The sequence below is a fragment of the Hemiscyllium ocellatum genome, chromosome 4 (genome assembly GCF_020745735.1).
Source record: "Hemiscyllium ocellatum isolate sHemOce1 chromosome 4, sHemOce1.pat.X.cur, whole genome shotgun sequence".
Lineage (NCBI taxonomy): Eukaryota > Metazoa > Chordata > Chondrichthyes > Orectolobiformes > Hemiscylliidae > Hemiscyllium > Hemiscyllium ocellatum.
Genome location: NC_083404.1, coordinates 80,844,038 through 80,860,616, shown reverse-complemented (window position 1 = coordinate 80,860,616; position 16,579 = coordinate 80,844,038). Strand labels below are relative to the sequence as shown.

Below are 16,579 nucleotides of genomic sequence, written 5' to 3'. Positions count from 1 at the left end.
TCCTGTAACTGCTGTCAATCACACTATTGTAAATTTCTCATTGCCTGTACCTGCTGCTGCAACTGATCCAGTTTCGCAAACAAAGACACTTCCTGAAGACATAATCATCAGTAACATGGAAACTCTCCCTAAACTCCCACACCCGACAGGAAGAGCATATCACTCTACTAAAGGCCATCTTTTCTCCTTCACAATTTACAGTCCAGAAAATAGCACCATCTTTTTGCTCTAAAAAACTGTGCTCCAGGCTAACTTAGTACTTATGTTTTATATTTTTAAAATTTAATCAAGAGATAGATTTCAATAATACATATTATCAAGAAAGAACCCACTCTACTCACTACTGTAGACTTACAGCAAGGTTACACATTAAAAAACTATGAATTTATCTATCCCTGTGCTGTGAGCTCTCCCACACAGGTTCCTCCAAGGTCAGCTGTGAATTTCACTGTTTGTTCATTTTTCCTAGACACACTCCAATGTTCAGAGAAACATGAACTCAAACAGCAAAAGCAGATACTATGCACTGTGTCACTTAGCAATGTAGGTTTCTTTCTGTCTCCCTGACTAACCACATGCTCACTACCTTTTGTCTGTCTTTCTCCTTTCTTCAAGTGTCATTGTTTTGACTTTGTTCCCCCAAAGTTCCAAAATAATGCAACAGCAGACCAAACAGTAATTGCTGCTTCTAGAATTTGAGGAAATCTCCTCTATCACTTTATATACCTCAAAAAAGGAGCAGCTCTTATAGCCACAGTTTTTTCCCATCCTCCATCTTGGATTACCCAGAATCCTGTCATTCCCTGAATGTGACTGCTGCATTGGTAGAAGTGCATGTACTTCTAAATTAGAAATTACTGCACAAAAATAATCCTATTAAAGGGACTGATCAGACTCTAAAGTACTTTGTTAGTCCAAATAGCTGACAGAATTGCTTCTCCATTCTTTGTTTTGGAAAGTATAGACTTTTGTAAAGAAATCAAGTTAATTGAAAGGCTTTGTCAATGCTATATTGTAAATTTAAAGAACTTTTATAAATTAATCCTACAAAGACCCCTTTCTATGTATTATTAATTTTGATTTTATTCTGTAACATTGTCATATAGTGGAAAATTTTGATTTCTTAGATGATTTTGCAAGGGCTGTTCAAGTCTGAATGCACTTGTGATGTGAAGCTGCAGTGTTAGTGGGGTGCAATGTGTATATTTGAAGATCACCTGTGTGCTAAATGAAATCATAATTGTGTTAATTTCCATGTCCTTTTTTTTACTTTATTACATTGCTCAGAACTGTTCTTATGATCTATTCTTGTGACAGTCTTTTGACAGTCTTCCAACAGTTACGTAAATTATAGTTGATTTGGATTCAGAAAATCAGGAAAGACAATAATTGTCACAGGAAACCTTGAAACTACTGAGACAGTCAGACAGAAAGATATTTTAAAACCAAAGTAATAAGTAGAGGAAATAAGTTATATAAAGCACATCACTGAAATCCATCTGTCAAAGTGTCAGTGTTTGCACACTGAGGATAGTCACATGATAATGTTAGGGATGTCCTGCTAATTAGTCACCAATCAAAACATTATGAACCATGTTTTGTGAAAATAATGAAGCTGATGATCTCATTTTACTTTAATGCAATTGGACAGCACTTCTGCCAACCATTCACATTCTGTTAAACACAGAAATTTGAACATTTTGATCTGTTATGAAATACACCTCCGTAGGCTACCTAAAAATTATATCTTACTGTCTGTCTCATTGTTTGTATTTACTGAATGGCATGATGTTTTCTGTAGTTAGCTCACAAAAGGATTGATATTAGCAAAATTTGAGGCTTCCCATTTCAGTCTAAATACCTCTAAACATACAAAATCTTACAACTTAACCCGCCTGACATGGAAATCACTTTAAATAGCTCACTTGGGAGTAATACTCTCTCCTCTGAATCATCAGATTCCAGGTTCATATCTGAGACTTGAGCATAAAAATTTAGGCTGATGTTTGAGTGCAGGGCAAATGGAGCACTGTACTATACGGAGGTGCTGTTTTTTAGATGCAAATATTCCCATGGAACTATTTTGGAAGTCAGTGACTGCTCACACCTGGCATCGCTTTCAACTGTCCATACTTAAAAATACTTGCACGCACTTCCAGCAATGCACTTTTGAGTGGTGTTACTAGACACACCCATTTTGAGAAGATTAGGGCAGCTATCACTAGTGTCCTAACAATGTTCATCCCTCAATCAACATCACAAAAAACAGATATCCTGGCCCTGTCATATTGCTGTTAATGGGAATTTGCTGTTTGTATATTGGCTGCTGTGTTTCTTCCAACATGGCAGTGACTTATATAAAGAAATATATTCATTCATAGCATGTGGGGGTCATTGGTTGACCAGCATTTATTATCCATTAGTTGAAGCCCTTGAGAAAGTGGTGGTGATAAGCTGCTTTGTTGAAATGCTGAAGTCCATGTGCTGTAGGTAGACTCTCAATACTATTTGGAAGGGAATTCTAAGATTTTGACAAGCGTAAATATCTTTTCCTTTTCCACTATTTCAAGACCATTCAGGATTGTTCAAACTTCATTCAAATCAATCAAATCACACTTCGCTCTTTTAAACTATAGAGAAGAAAAAGCCCAGCCTGTCCAATCTTCCCTTAAGACAATCTGATTATTCCAGGTATCAAGTGAACTACTGAACCACCTCCAACTCATTTATATTCTTCCCTAAGAAAGGAGGCCAAAACCGCACACAATATTGTGATGTGGCTTCACCAATTATCTGTGTGTCCAAAGCATTGCACCCTTGCATTAATGTTCAAATTGTCTTGTATTAAAGGGTAGCATTCCAGTAGCCGTTATTGCTTGTGTACCTGTATAGCAACATCTTGTGACTCATGCACTAGAACACCTTGATCCCTTTTCATGTCAGATTTCTGTAGTCAGTCATGTTTAAGTAATACATAGCTTTATTGTTCTTTCTGAAAAATGATCAAGCTTCACAATTTCCCACATAATATGCATCTGCCAAATGTTTTGCTCATTCATTTTAACCTTTATTTATCAACCAACATCCTTGTTATGGTAGCTTCACAGCATATTTTGTTAGACATTTGTGTCATCTACAAATGTAGCCACTGTGCCTTGATCCTCTCTTTAAACACATTGATATAAATTGTAAAATGTTGAGGGCCCATCGCAGTCTCCTGTGGAACCAACCTGTCACAACCAGCCAATCTGAAACATTGCTTGATTTAGACATCTGTCTCAGCTGACCTGACATTGAAACACTCTAGTAATTCATTATTTCTAGACTCAACTATCTGTATGCATTTGTAGCTAATTTGCAATCTATAATCTTCAAGTAATTCAAAATGCTGTGGCAGGAAGTTGCATTCTCTATTACCCCTCTTCTCGCTCACCTTTATTTGGCTTCTATTTGAGTAGCATCTTGATTTAAAAATTCACATGTTTCAAATTCCACCATGGCCTCCTTATCCCCTGCACCCCTCTGAAATATCAGTGTTCCTCTCATATTTGCCTTTTGTGTATTCCAAATTATAATTATTTGCTATTACCAGTTGCCTAGGTCCTAAGCTCTGGAATTCCCTCCACCTCTTTATTTAATGTGAAATGTAAAATGTGATTTTAACATTTTCCTCTAATAATTACCTTTCAAAACAGCATGTTCTCTATAATGGCTGGTTTATTACATCTCTCATGACAGGGCTATGAGGTAGACGGTGTACTTGGCCAGGAGTTGGGACCTCTCAGCTGCTACGTCCGCTCTGTAACACATCAGCCAGCAAGCTGGATTGGATTAGAGGAAGTTAGTTTGCTATACACTCAGTGAAAATGAAATTCTTGGTCATCAGCATTTGTTGTGTATTGGTAGCTACAACTGCATTTCTTAAAGTTTCTGATGTGAAGATCTATTTCATTAAATATTTATAAATGATGCATTACAAATAAAATAACTTTTGGATGGCTGGTGTGTCAACTTATTTTAAAATTTATATTTGATTATTTGAGGAATAAGGAAAAATAACTGCTATTTCTTAAAACTTAATTCAAAAATGCAATTATGTTTTCTTCTGGATAACTTAGACGAAATCAAGTTTCTTTTTCCACCTGAAGCAACATTTCTTGAAGGAGAACATACCTTACGAATCTTCTCCATTTTGTAAATTATTTCCGAGGTCTCTTTAGCATCACAATGTAACATTTGCCCAACTAAGATTTTACTCTGCTGTTGTGTGACATGACACATGAAAGCAGCAGATATTAATTTGATTGCTTTTTAAAAAATCTTTATCTCACAAGACAGCCTCTGATGCTCATTGTGTGAGCAGAATCCATTCCCTGAGACTGTGGTTCATATATTTATGCTGAAAATGTGTTGCTGGAAAAGCGCAGCAGGTCAGGCAGCATCCAAGGAGCAGGAGAATCGACGTTTCAGGCTTGAGCCCTTATTCGCTTTTTCATATATTTATGCACTAATACATCAAACTACTTATTTGGATTCTTTTTGCTTATCTTGGAAATGACTGGTCTATTCTGGCTTCTTTGTTAGAGTCATAGACATAGAGATGTACAGCATGGAAACAGACCCTTCAGTCCAACCCGTCCATGCCGACCAGATATCCCAACCCAATCTAGTCCCACATGCCAGCACCCGGCCCATATCTCTCCAAACCCTTCCTATTCATATACCCATCCAAATGCCTCTTAAATGTTGCAATTGTACCAGTCTCCACCACATCCTCTGGCAGCTCATTCCATACAGATACCACCCTCTGACTGAAAACATTACCCCTTAGGTCTCTTTTATATCTTTCCCCTCTCACCCTAAACCTATCTCCTCTAGTTCTGGACTCCCCAACCCCAGGGAATAGACTTTGCCTATATATCCTATCCATACCCCTCATAATTTTGTAAACCTCTATAAGGTCACCCCTCAGCCTCTGACGCCCCAGCCTGTTCAGCCTCTCCCTGTAGCTCAGATCCTCCAACCCTGGCAATGTCCTTGTAAATCTTTTCTAAACCCTTTCAAGTTTCACAACATCTTTCCGATAGGAAGGAGACCAGAATTGCACGCAATATTCCAACAGTGGCCTAACCAATGTCCTGTACAGCCGCAACATGACCTCCCAACTCCTGTATTCAATATTCTGACCAATAAAGGAAAGCATACCAAACACCTTCCTCACTATCCTATCTACCTGCGACTCCACTTTCAAAGAGCTATGAACCTGCACTCCAAAGTCTCTTTGTTCAGCAACACTCACCAGGACCTTACCATTAAGTGTATAAGCCCTGCTAAGATTTGCTTTCCCAAAATGCAGCACCTTTCATTTATCTGAATTAAACTCCATCTGCCACTTCTCAGCCCATTGGCCCATCTGGTCCAGATCCTGTTGTAATCTGAGGTAACCCTCTTCGCTGTTCACTACACCTCCAATTTTGGTGTCATCTGCAAACTTCCTAACTGTACCTCTTATGCCCACATCCAAATCATTTAGATAAATGATAAAAAGTAGAGGACCCAGCACTGATCCTTGTGGCACTCCACTGGTTACAGGCCTCCGGTCTGAAAACCAACTCTCCACCACCACTCTCTATCACCTTTGAGCCAGTTCTGTATCCAAATGGCTAGTTCTCCCTGTATTCCATGAGGTCTAACCTTGCTAATCAGTCTCCCATGGGGAACCTTGTCGAACACCTTACTGAAGTCCATATAGATCACATTTTGTGCTCTGCCCTCATCAATCTTCTTTGTTACTTCTTCAAAAAACTCAATCAAGTTTGTGAGACATGATTTCCCACGCAAAAGGCCATGTTGACTATCCCGAATTAGTCCTTGCCTTTCCAAATACATGTACATCCTGTCCCTCAGAATTCCTTCCAACAACTTTCCCACCACCAAGGTCAGTTATTAGTTGTATTTCTGAAGTCCTTTCAGAGTGTTTAGAATAATCCAACAAATTACAACTATACAGTGTCTTTAGTGAAGTAAAATGTCCAGAACATTTTACAGAACCAAAACCAAACAAAAATTTATGCAGAACAAAAAAGACATTAGAACAGTTATGCAAAACAGTTGGCAAGAGGAGTAAGTTTTAAGTAGTGACTTAAAGCAGGAAAGAATTGGGAGGGAATTCTAGCCTTGGGCCTAGACACCTGATGGCATGACTGCCAATAGTGGCATGATGGTCAGAAGTTGAGGAACAGAAAGTTCTTAGAGGGTTGTAAGACTGTGGTTACAGAGATAGGGAAGGAAGAGATCTTGGAGGAATTTGACTTTGCAGATGAGAATTTTAAAATTAATGTTTTGGTTTACATGTGTGAATTGAATTGTTTCATTAATGTTACTCTCTCAAAAGACATTAATGTGTAAAATTAAAGCGCATTGGAATGCGGGCAGTGCATTGACATGGATAGAAAATGAGTCAAAGAGTAAGAATAAATGGACCTTTTTCTGAATGGAAGATAGTGGCTAGTGAAATACCGAAGGGATCAGTATTGGAGTCCCAGATGTTCACAATACAGTAAATGTTAAAGATTTAGATAAGGGAACTAAATATCTCAAAATTTGCAGCTGACTCTAAGCCAGTTGGAAGGATGAGCTGTAAGGATCATGCAGAGATGTTGCAGTGTGATTTGGACAGGCTGAGTGCAAAAGTATGGCAGATGCAGTATAATGTAGATACTTGTGAGTTTATCCAATTGGTAACAATAATGAGAGGATAGATTGTTATTTGAATGGCTATAAATTGAGGGGGTGGGGGGTTGGGGGAGGATATTCAATACGATCTGGGTGTCCTAGGTCACCTGTTGCACAAAGTAAGCATGTCAGTTCAGCAGGCAGTGAAGAAGGCAAATTGTATGTTGGCCTTCATAGCAAATGAATTTGAGTACAAAAACAAGAATATTTTGATGGAATTTTGCAGAGCATTGACAAAGTCACACCTGGAAGATTGTGTATAGATTTGGTCTGCTTATCTGAGGAAGGATGATCTTGCTATAGAGGGAATAAAGCGAAGGTTTACCAAATTTATTTCTGTGATGGCAGGACAGAGGAGAAATAGTCAGTTAAGATTGTATCCACTGGAGTCTAGAAGAATAAGCAGATTTTATAAAAACCTCTAACATTCTAACAGAATTAGATAGGTTAGATGTAAAATGTTCCCAGTAGTTGGAGAGTGCAGAACAATGGGTCATAGTTTAAGGATTAGGAGTAAACCTTTCTAGGGCTGAGATAAGAAGATATCTCTTCACCCAGAGAATGTGAGCCTGTGGATTTTATTACCACAGAAAATAGTTGAGGCCAACACTGAGTTTTATTAAAAAAAGTACTTATGGCTAAAGGGACCAAGTGATATAGTGGAAGTGGGGGATTAGGTTACTGAACTCTATGATCAGCTGTGATCACATTGAATGGTGGAGCAAGCTTGAAGGGTAGAAATAGCCCACTCCTGTTCATATCTTTATTCTTTCTCTCATTCAGACATATAAGTGCGGTAGAAAGACAGATTGAGACAACTGAACGTGATGCAGCATATATCTGAAGATCTTTGTACCTTGAGTTTCTGACCCCACACTACTGTGCAAAGTCTTAAGACAGCTGAACAGGTGGAAGAATTAAAATGAAAAAACAGACAGATGATCATACAACAGTTGATAAACTGGAAGTCAGTATAGCTGTAAGCACAGATGGCACAACAGAGCAGCAGAATTAGAGGTTACTTTAAGTTTATGGATTATGTAAAATTGGAGACCAGCCAGGCGGATGCAAAAAGAAAAGTTGCCATAGTCCCAGAGAACCATCAAGCTATTCTGAGAGATGATTGGTTTTAGTTTAACTTGAGGTCACCAATTTTCACATGAGTGGCAGGGCTGAGGCGAGTTCTCATGGTAACGTCAATCAGTGTAGGAATTGAACTTACATGGTTGACACCACTGCATTGAAAAGCATCTGTCTGGCTAACTGACCATATTAGAATAGTTAAGGCTGGATGTAACTTGGTACATGAATGGAAATTTTAGCGGTGGGTGCTAGAACAGATGCAAATATCCACAATGGTTTTATTTATTTTTTAAAAACTGAATACCATAGATCTGAAGCAAATGTGCTGGCAAAACTTGGCAGGTGTGGCAACATCCATGGGGAGAAAGTAGAATTAATGTAGGAAACTAGTGATTGTTCATCAGACCTAGCAGTAATTGGACTCCATGTTAACTCTACTTTGTCCCCACAGATGTTGCCACACCTGCTGAGTTTGTTCAGCAATGGTTTTTGTTTGATATTTATTTCTAGGTGTAATTTCTTGTGGACAAAAGCATAGCAAGCCATTTGGTTGATTTCACATATACTCAATGTTGGAAATGATCATAAGCCATTAGTTGGCACTGCTAATTGTACTTTTTTTGACCTCTATTTAAAATCTTGCAGAAATGGATTTTTTTTTGTCTCCAAGTGATCAAGTGAGTTTCAAATGTTGGGTTTAGTTCCTAGTGTCCAAGAAAAATGCAGTAATTGTTGCATTGAAGGGGGGGGGGGGGGGCGGAGAGAAAGAGAAACTTGCATTCTTCCAAATGTTCCTTTTGAAAGGTAGTTGTGACACTTTGAAGCATGGCAGAGGATGGAAAGTACTTGCAAATTCCAGATAAAATTCTATTTGTCACTTTTTCTTACATATTTGTCAACTATTTTGTACAGAAATAGTAACCAACTTTTTAAAAATCTAAATTTTAACAGGATGGTTGATAATATTAATATCCCAAACTAACAGATTGGTATTGGTCAATCTGTTGCACCACCTAAAGTTCGGATTATAGTGAATTACAGCGTATTTGCCAGGCAATATTTAATGACTATGGAATCTGATACAGCACGCTATCGATTTAGTTTATGCGTTAAATTAAAATTCACTTAAGAACTAATACTACTTAAAAGTAATCACTTACACGATGATTCAGCTTCCACTATAGACATCTACTGCTGGAAGCTTTTACCATTTGTTCCTAACAGTGTAAGTCAAGTATTCAGTGGTCGAATTTACAAAAAAAAACAACCTTGGACCAGGCGAGTATTACGTGTTCACGTGTATTCTCACTCCTAGTATGACTCAGCAAAGTGCACGGTATCCTGCCAGCTGAAAATTTTCCATTCAGCTTTTGTTTGGTTGTGCCCAACCCTGCAGAACACAGGTATTGAACAAATACACTAGACAAATAGAAATTGATGTATTTAATGATTCTTTTCATAAAAGAAATACAGTCATTATAAAAGTCGTCAACCATGCTCTACCAATCATTGACTAAAATGAAAAATATAAAGTTCATAATCGTGGCATATAAATGTACCTTAGCTGCATTAATGCACTTGAGTATAGAAAATTAGAATTATAAAAAAAATAATTTAAGGAACGTTCAGCCTTTGTTGCTAATGGCAAAGTTTTTAAGGCAGTCTGCAACAAATTTCTAGAGTTTAGAACTCCCGAGGCCAGAAAAATCTACGCATTTCGAAGTTCACAGTATTTGCTACAAAATTATTGATTCTTTGGTGAGGTATCAGGTCTACTGGATGTTACTTAAGTTTTGTTTAACAGTCACCGACAGTCTGTGCTTGCACTGAGGAACGGTGCAGCATTCGGTTGTTGCTCAAAAAAGTTCCTCATAATCGCAAGTTCCCTTGACAACTGCTCTATCTTTTTATGCAAACGGTCGTTCTCGGCATTGAGTTCTATGACTTTCTGCTGCATCTCAACGTTACGCTGTTTGGCTTTATCTCTGCTTTTTCTCACGGCGATGTTATTCCTCTCTCTCCTCTGTCGGTACTCGGAGCTCTGACGATCTATGGGCTTCTTGGTTTTTTCCTTGCCAGGTGCTGATCTACTGTGGGAATTTGCAGAGCTGGGCTCCGGGCTAGTGGGAGGAGTAGGCTGGCCCGTGGGCAAGTGTACGGTGGTCTGTGCGCAGGCTGCAATCTGACTGGGTAGCGAAGTTTCCATGTTTTCGTCCCTCTCTTCTTTAACCACCACTTTAGATAAGTCCAGACGTCGATCGTAGCTGTTGTGCAGCTGAGCAGTGAAAAGGTCCCTGTCTGAATGGTTACCCGATGAGGCAGGTACACCAGAGACAGAGCTCATCAGACTGGCTGCAGGAGGCAGAAAGCCATACTCGGGTTGAGATTTGTCCGGTTTGTTGGTGCTGGCGAACAGGTCTGCTAACAAGTCGTCACTGTAGAGCTCCAGCTGAGAGCCTGTCACCGGCTCCACCACATACGGGCTGAAATCAATGGCTGTTTCGTCGTCGTAGATATCACCTGCTGGGTTCAGCTCAACCAGGTTGGTTCTTTCCTCGCACATACCCCGGTTTGGCTTAGCCCCACCGTTGACCCCTTCGTAGAAATTAGCCGGTTCTAGGGAAAACAGAGGGAAACATGGCGAGACGCAGCGTGAATCCAGGTTGTACAGGTTACTCATGAAGGGGCTGGTTTTTTAAACTGGGCTCCACCACAGGCTTCGGAAGGAGAGAAGAAGAAAAGTGTACCCAACAACCCGGGATCTTGGTTTGCAGCGAGCAAATGGTGTACCGCGCGCCGCGGGCGCTCCTTTATACGCACTGCCCGCGCGCGTCATTCAGCCGAGGCCTGACCTGCACAGAACAGGGCGGGGCGGAGCGGGGGTCAGCCCCGCCCACGTCGGGGCACGAGCCGCAGGCAGCCTCAGGTTTGGGGGCGGGGAGAGGGGGAACGTTACATTCAAATATTTACCCCGGGTCACGCTCGGTATTTCAACGCAACCTGTAGGTTTTGTGCCCACAAACTGTCTATGCGTGAGGGAGAAAAGTCTGCACGGTTAGCATGTGCAGGAGTAATAAGTTACCAAACGCTGCCCTTTGACAGTTAAATGACCTCAGCGTCGTCTCCTCGTTAAGGTGCGTGAAGGGCACACACGCCAGGTTTTCAGATGCTTTCCTTTTCACAGAATAAGCGTGTTGTGCTGAGGAGGAGCCAGTTCTCAGGGGAACTTGCTGTTTTTCTCATTCAGCGCTTGGTTAAATGATTTATTCTAGAAACTTCAGCGCTCCCCTCGGTTCTGAGTGACGCAAGAAAGTAGGACGACAGACCCTTGTACTTCGTTACTTTGTGTTTTAATGTGCAATTCAGGAAATTTAAAGCCTTCACATGATAACTTAGCACAATCAACAAAACTATTAAGTTACGTTTTTATTACTGAGTTACCTCTGGTAAAGGAAGAATGTACTATATATTTTTATATATATATATACAGCTGCAAATGTGTTGCTGGTCAAAGCACAGCAGGTTAGGCAGCATCTCAGGAATAGAGAATTCGACGTTTCGAGCATAAGCCCTTCATCAGGAATAAGAGAGAGAGAGCCAAGCCGGCTGAGATAAAAGGTAGGGAGGAGGGACTAGGGGGAGGGGCGATGGAGGTGGGATAGGTGGAAGGAGGTCAAGGTGAGGGTGATAGGCCGGAGTGGGGTGGGGGCGGAGAGGTCAGGAAGAGGATTGCAGGTTAGGAGGGCGGTGCTGAGTTGAGGGAACCGACTGAGACAAGGTGGGGGGAGGGGAAATGAGGAGTCCGTGTGGGATCAGTCGGTTCCTTAGGCAGGTGCTGAGGAAGGAGATGTGGCTGTGGTAACGGGTCTGTTTGAGAACGTGGCTGAAGAGCTTCTGTGCAGAGGAGATGACCTGGGGGGTGCAGTGAGAGAGGGACTCACTGAAATCCTTGTAGAGGGAGGAAGAGAGCTTCTTCAAGGAAGGCATCCTTGTAAGAGGATTCGCAGTAGGTTAAAATCTTCGAGTAAAAAATGAGGTCTGCAGATGCTGGAGATCACAGCTGCAAATGTGTTGCTGGTCAAAGCACAGCAGGTTAGGCAGCATCTCAGGAATAGAGAATTCGACGTTTCGAGCATAAGCCCTTCATCAGGAATAAGAGAGAGAGAGCCAAGCCGGCTGAGATAAAAGGTAGGGAGGAGGGACTAGGGGGAGGGGCGATGGAGGTGGGATAGGTGGAAGGAGGTCAAGGTGAGGGTGATAGGCCGGAGTGGGGTGGGGGCGGAGAGGTCAGGAAGAGGATTGCAGGTTAGGAGGGCGGTGCTGCTGTTTGTGTTGAAGTAGAATATGGTGTGTACATGGATAAGAAGCAATTATCTTAAGGTTTAATATACCAGGAGTAAATGTAGAGTATCAAATAACCAAAAAGCAAATTACATACAAAATATAGGGTCGGAAAGTAACTGAAAGAAACAACAGGCATTCAACTCATCATCTACCTGGGCAAGCTTTCAGTTACTTTGTAATCGTTCCCTTTCTTGTTTAATGTCCATTTCTAATAGGTTGTTGAGTTTCTTTACGTTAAAAGTGTAACACGAGTTGTTAAATGTTCACCTAATCTGTTTTTGCTCATGTTTAATGGATGAATTTTGGCCAGATCGCTGGCTGCTTTCCTTTGAATAGCTGCACTGTAACTGTTTACCCACCAGACATCAGGGTAACATCCCAATTCAAAACGTGGTATTGAAGCAACGTAATGTCCCTTCACTACTGTGATGTGGTCAACATGAAACTAAGATAGATAAATGGAATTGAAGTACTGATTAGCTATATTGTATTTGAAACTTGGATCAGACTGGAGTTGCTGAATTGCATGCTCTTATTCACACATCCTTAAGTGACTGTGCTGATGCCAGTGGAACTTTAACCCAGGTCTATCTAACTCATGATAGTGCTGCCAATTTAACCAAGTTGTTAGTTTGAGAGTAGTTAGAAAACAGAGAGTATATATTAAAGGAGTCACATTACGGAGTGGGAAGTGCCTCTGTTATACTCTCAACAGTTCCTATGAAAATTAATTTTGGTGTTTTCACTGTTCATAAAATAATGATGAGCCCTACTGAGTTTGCTCAGTATTTTTCTTTAAGTATTCTTTTATATACATGGTACTGTCATTTCCTGTTAGTGTGATAAAAATTGCGGTTTTGAATTATTTTCCTTTTGATTTATTTCTGTGAGAAACTACAGTACAATCATTACCTGTAAACATATCCATTTTGCAACAAGGCAAAGGTCACACTGCTCCACCAAGTGGTCTTTATAAGTAACTACATTTTTTTATTTGATTGAGCTCTGTCAAAATTAAAGAACCCTGGTTATTTAACATCATAAGTGACTTGAAAACTGAGAATCTTCTCAGTCTCTCAGCTCTAACACTTTCAATTATCACAAAAATGATTCTATGACAACTGACATCATATTTTTATCTCATTTGTGCATAAATGCCTGCCCCCCCCCCGTTTCGCTCCCCTTATAGACATATTGAGGCTGAGACTATATACCGAACCAGACTGGAAAAATGTTCTTTCATTCTGGAATTGCATATTGAAAGCTCTTTTGTACATTTTGACATTAATTGCTGCATTGGACCAATAATTCTAAGTAAGAATGTGGAGCTGTGGCTTATATTTCTGTCTCTCACTACCTATTGACCTTTTTTCCTTAGTGACTGGATAAATGCCTAGTTGGGTCTAAATTGTGCAGATCATAAAAGCTATGGTAGCCAATTTTTAAAACTTAATTCTTGGAATGTGAGCATCGTTAGCTGAGCCAGAATTTATTGCCCATCCCTTGTGGTCATTGAGAAACAGATAACAAACCACCATTCTGTTCTCTGCAATCCATTTGCTATAGATAGACCCACAATACTGTTTGGGAGGAAACTTTAGAATATTGACCCAGCAACACTAAATTCCAAAACAGATGGTAAGTGGCTTGGAGGTGAACTTGCAGATGTTCATGTGTATCTGCTGCTCTTGTGCTTCTAGGAGTAACTGGTCATGTCTTTGGAAGATGCTGTCTAAGGAACTTGGTGAATGTTTACGGTATATCTTGTATATGGTACAGACAGCTGCTATTGAGTCGTGGTGGTAGACAAGTGGATGTTTGTAGATGTGATGCAAATCAAGTGAGCAGTTTTGTCCTAGATAGTGTCAAACTTCTTAAGTATTGATGGAGCTGCACTCATCTGGGCAAGTGGGAAGAATTCTGTTAGCCTTCTGATTTGTGTATTGTAGATGATGCACAGGCTTTGGGAATCAGGAGGTGAGGAACTGCAGGATTGCTAGCCTCTGACCAGCTTACATAGCCACTGTGTTTGTATGTCAGGCAGCATCCAAGGAACAGGAGATTCGACGTTTCGGGCATAAGCCCTTCTTCAGGAATCCTGAAGAAGGGCTTATGCCCGAAACGTCGAATCTCCTGTTCCTTGGATGCTGCTTGACCTGCTGCGCTTTTCCAGCAACACATTTTCAGCTCTGATCTCCAGCATCTGCAGACCACACTTTCTCCACTGTGTTTGTATGGCGGGTTCAGTTTAATTTCTACCAATAGTAATCCCCAGGATGTTGATATTAGGGGGTTCAATGATGGCAATGCTAATGAATGTCAAGAGGCAATAGTTAGATGGATATCTAACCATTGTTGATCATACATTATTGAATATGGTTATTACTTGGCAATTATGTGGTGAGAATATTACTTGTCATCCCAAACCTGGATATTGTCATCGATGAAGTAGCTGAAGATGGTTGGGTCTAGGCCATGACCCTGAGGAGCTCCTGAAGAGGTAGCCTGGAGCTGAGATGGCTGACTGCCAACACCCACAGCAATATTCCTTTCAAGCCAGGTATGAATCCAACAAGCAGAGAAATTTCCCATGATTCCAACTCGGACTCCTTGTCACTCACACCTCACCTCTGGAATTACAGCTCTTTATTCATGATTCAATTGAGGCTGTAATGAGGACAAGACCTGAGTGGCCATGGCAGAATCCAAATTGTGTGGCAGTGAGCAGGTTATTGCCAAGCAACTGCTGTATTATATCACTGTTGATGATTCATTCCATCACTTTGCTTTGCAAGTGACATGATACAGAGATTGAAAGCTCTGGAATGTCAAGGACGTGATGGCATATACCTTAAGTTTCTTAAACTAAAAGCTGCCAAGACAGGAGGTATACTGGGATGACCTACCAAAATTCTCTAGATTCTTGAGCAGTCCCACCCATTTGGAAGTTAGCAAATGCAACTGTTATTCAAGAAAGGTGGGTGAAGAGAGAAAAAGGAGCAACAGACCTATTAGCCTGACATTAGTCATTGGGAAAGAATTGGAATCTCTCATGGAATTCTTAACAATGGACTCAGGAAGTCATAGTGAATGTGTTTTTCTTTCATTCATGGGATGTGGACATCACTGGTTAGGCATGCATTTATTGCCTGTTCCTAGTTTTCCTCAAGGTGGTGAATTGCCTTTAACCACTGCAGTCCACATGCCATGGATAGACATACAATGCCATTTCAAGAATTCCAGGATTTTGACCCACAACACTGAAGATACAGCGGTATATTTCCAAGTTAGGTTGATGAGTGGCTTGGAGAGGAACTTGCTGATGATGGTGTTCCCATGTGTCTGGTGCCTTTTGTCCTTCTAGGTGGAAGTGGTTGTGGGTTTGAAAGATTCTGTCTAAGAATCTTTGATGAATTTCTGGAGTGCATCTTTTGGGTGGTGCACACTGCTGCTGCTGAGCATTGATGGTAGAGGGATTGGGTGTTTGTGGATGTGTTGCCAATCAAACAAGCTGTTTTACATTATGCAAAAAGCTTAACATGTTGGTGCTGCACTTATCCAGACAGGTAGGGTAGTCCATCATACTCCTGACTTGTGGTTGTAGATGGTGATTAGAGTCCAGATTAGAGTGGTGCTGGAAAAGCACAGAAGGTCAGGTGGTATCCGAGGAGCAACTTTTGCACAAAACGTCAATTTTCCTGCTCCTTGGATGCTACCAGACCTGCTGTACTTTTCCATCACCACTTTAATCTTGAATCTGATCTCCAGCAACTGCAGTCCTCACTTTCACCTGGTTGTAGATGGGGACAGGCTTTAAGTAGTCAGGAAATGTGTTCTTGTTGCAGTATTCCTAGTATGCTGCTCTTGTAGCCACTGTATGTGGTTGTTTCAGGTTAGGTTCTGGTCAATGGTAACTCGCAGGATGTTAATAGTGGAAAAGAAATGTCATGTTTGACAAATTTATTGGAGGTTTTTGAGGATATATTAATGTAGTTTTTAAAAATAATGCTAGCGGATGTAGTATGGTTGGATTCCCACAAGTTCTGATAAGATACCAGGAGAAAAGGTAGTATACAAGATGAAGGTTCATGGATCTGGAATGGTATATGAGTAGGCTTGGAGCTTTGCTTAATACACAGGAAGCGAGAGAGTAGGATAACCGAAGCTTTCGATTGGGCAAGTTGTAACTGGTGGGATTCCACAAGGGTCAGTGTTTGAACCTCAGCAAGGAGGGAATGTAAGCTGAGAGTATGATATACAGAGAGTGCAATAAGATATAAATAAGTGGATGGGATAACATAGTACTGGGGAAGGTGCTGGACAGTATTTTCAAAGATGTAGTAAAAGAATACCAGAAAATGGGATCAGACATGTCGGCATGTATCTTAGAAAGGAAAATCACATGTAACTCATCTTC

General features: G+C 40.7%; 2 protein-coding genes across 9 annotated transcripts in view; one reads left to right on the top strand and one right to left on the bottom strand.

The window, feature by feature from the left end:
• Window positions 1–3,988, top strand: part of spidr (scaffold protein involved in DNA repair) — a 261,755-nt gene extending 257,767 nt beyond the window's left edge. For all 8 annotated transcript variants that reach the window (XM_060823482.1, XM_060823492.1, XM_060823487.1 and 5 more), the window contains one exon: window positions 3,739–3,988. In XM_060823482.1, coding sequence (XP_060679465.1) covers window positions 3,739–3,864 — 126 coding nt within the window. In that variant the 3' untranslated portion in view covers window positions 3,865–3,988. The remainder of the gene's footprint in view (window positions 1–3,738) is intronic.
• Window positions 3,989–9,246: 5,258 nt separating this feature from the next.
• Window positions 9,247–10,616, bottom strand: cebpd (CCAAT enhancer binding protein delta). Its single transcript, XM_060823494.1, has one exon. It carries the CDS (start codon window positions 10,496–10,498, stop codon window positions 9,623–9,625), a length of 876 nt encoding a protein of 291 aa, XP_060679477.1. The 5' UTR covers window positions 10,499–10,616; the 3' UTR covers window positions 9,247–9,622.
• Between the last annotated feature and the right edge of the window lie 5,963 nt (window positions 10,617–16,579).

Excerpts from the sequence above, each read along its gene's own strand:
- cebpd (XM_060823494.1), bottom strand. The coding sequence starts at position 10,498 with ATGAGTAACCTGTACAACCTGGATTCACGCTGCGTCTCGCCATGTTTC.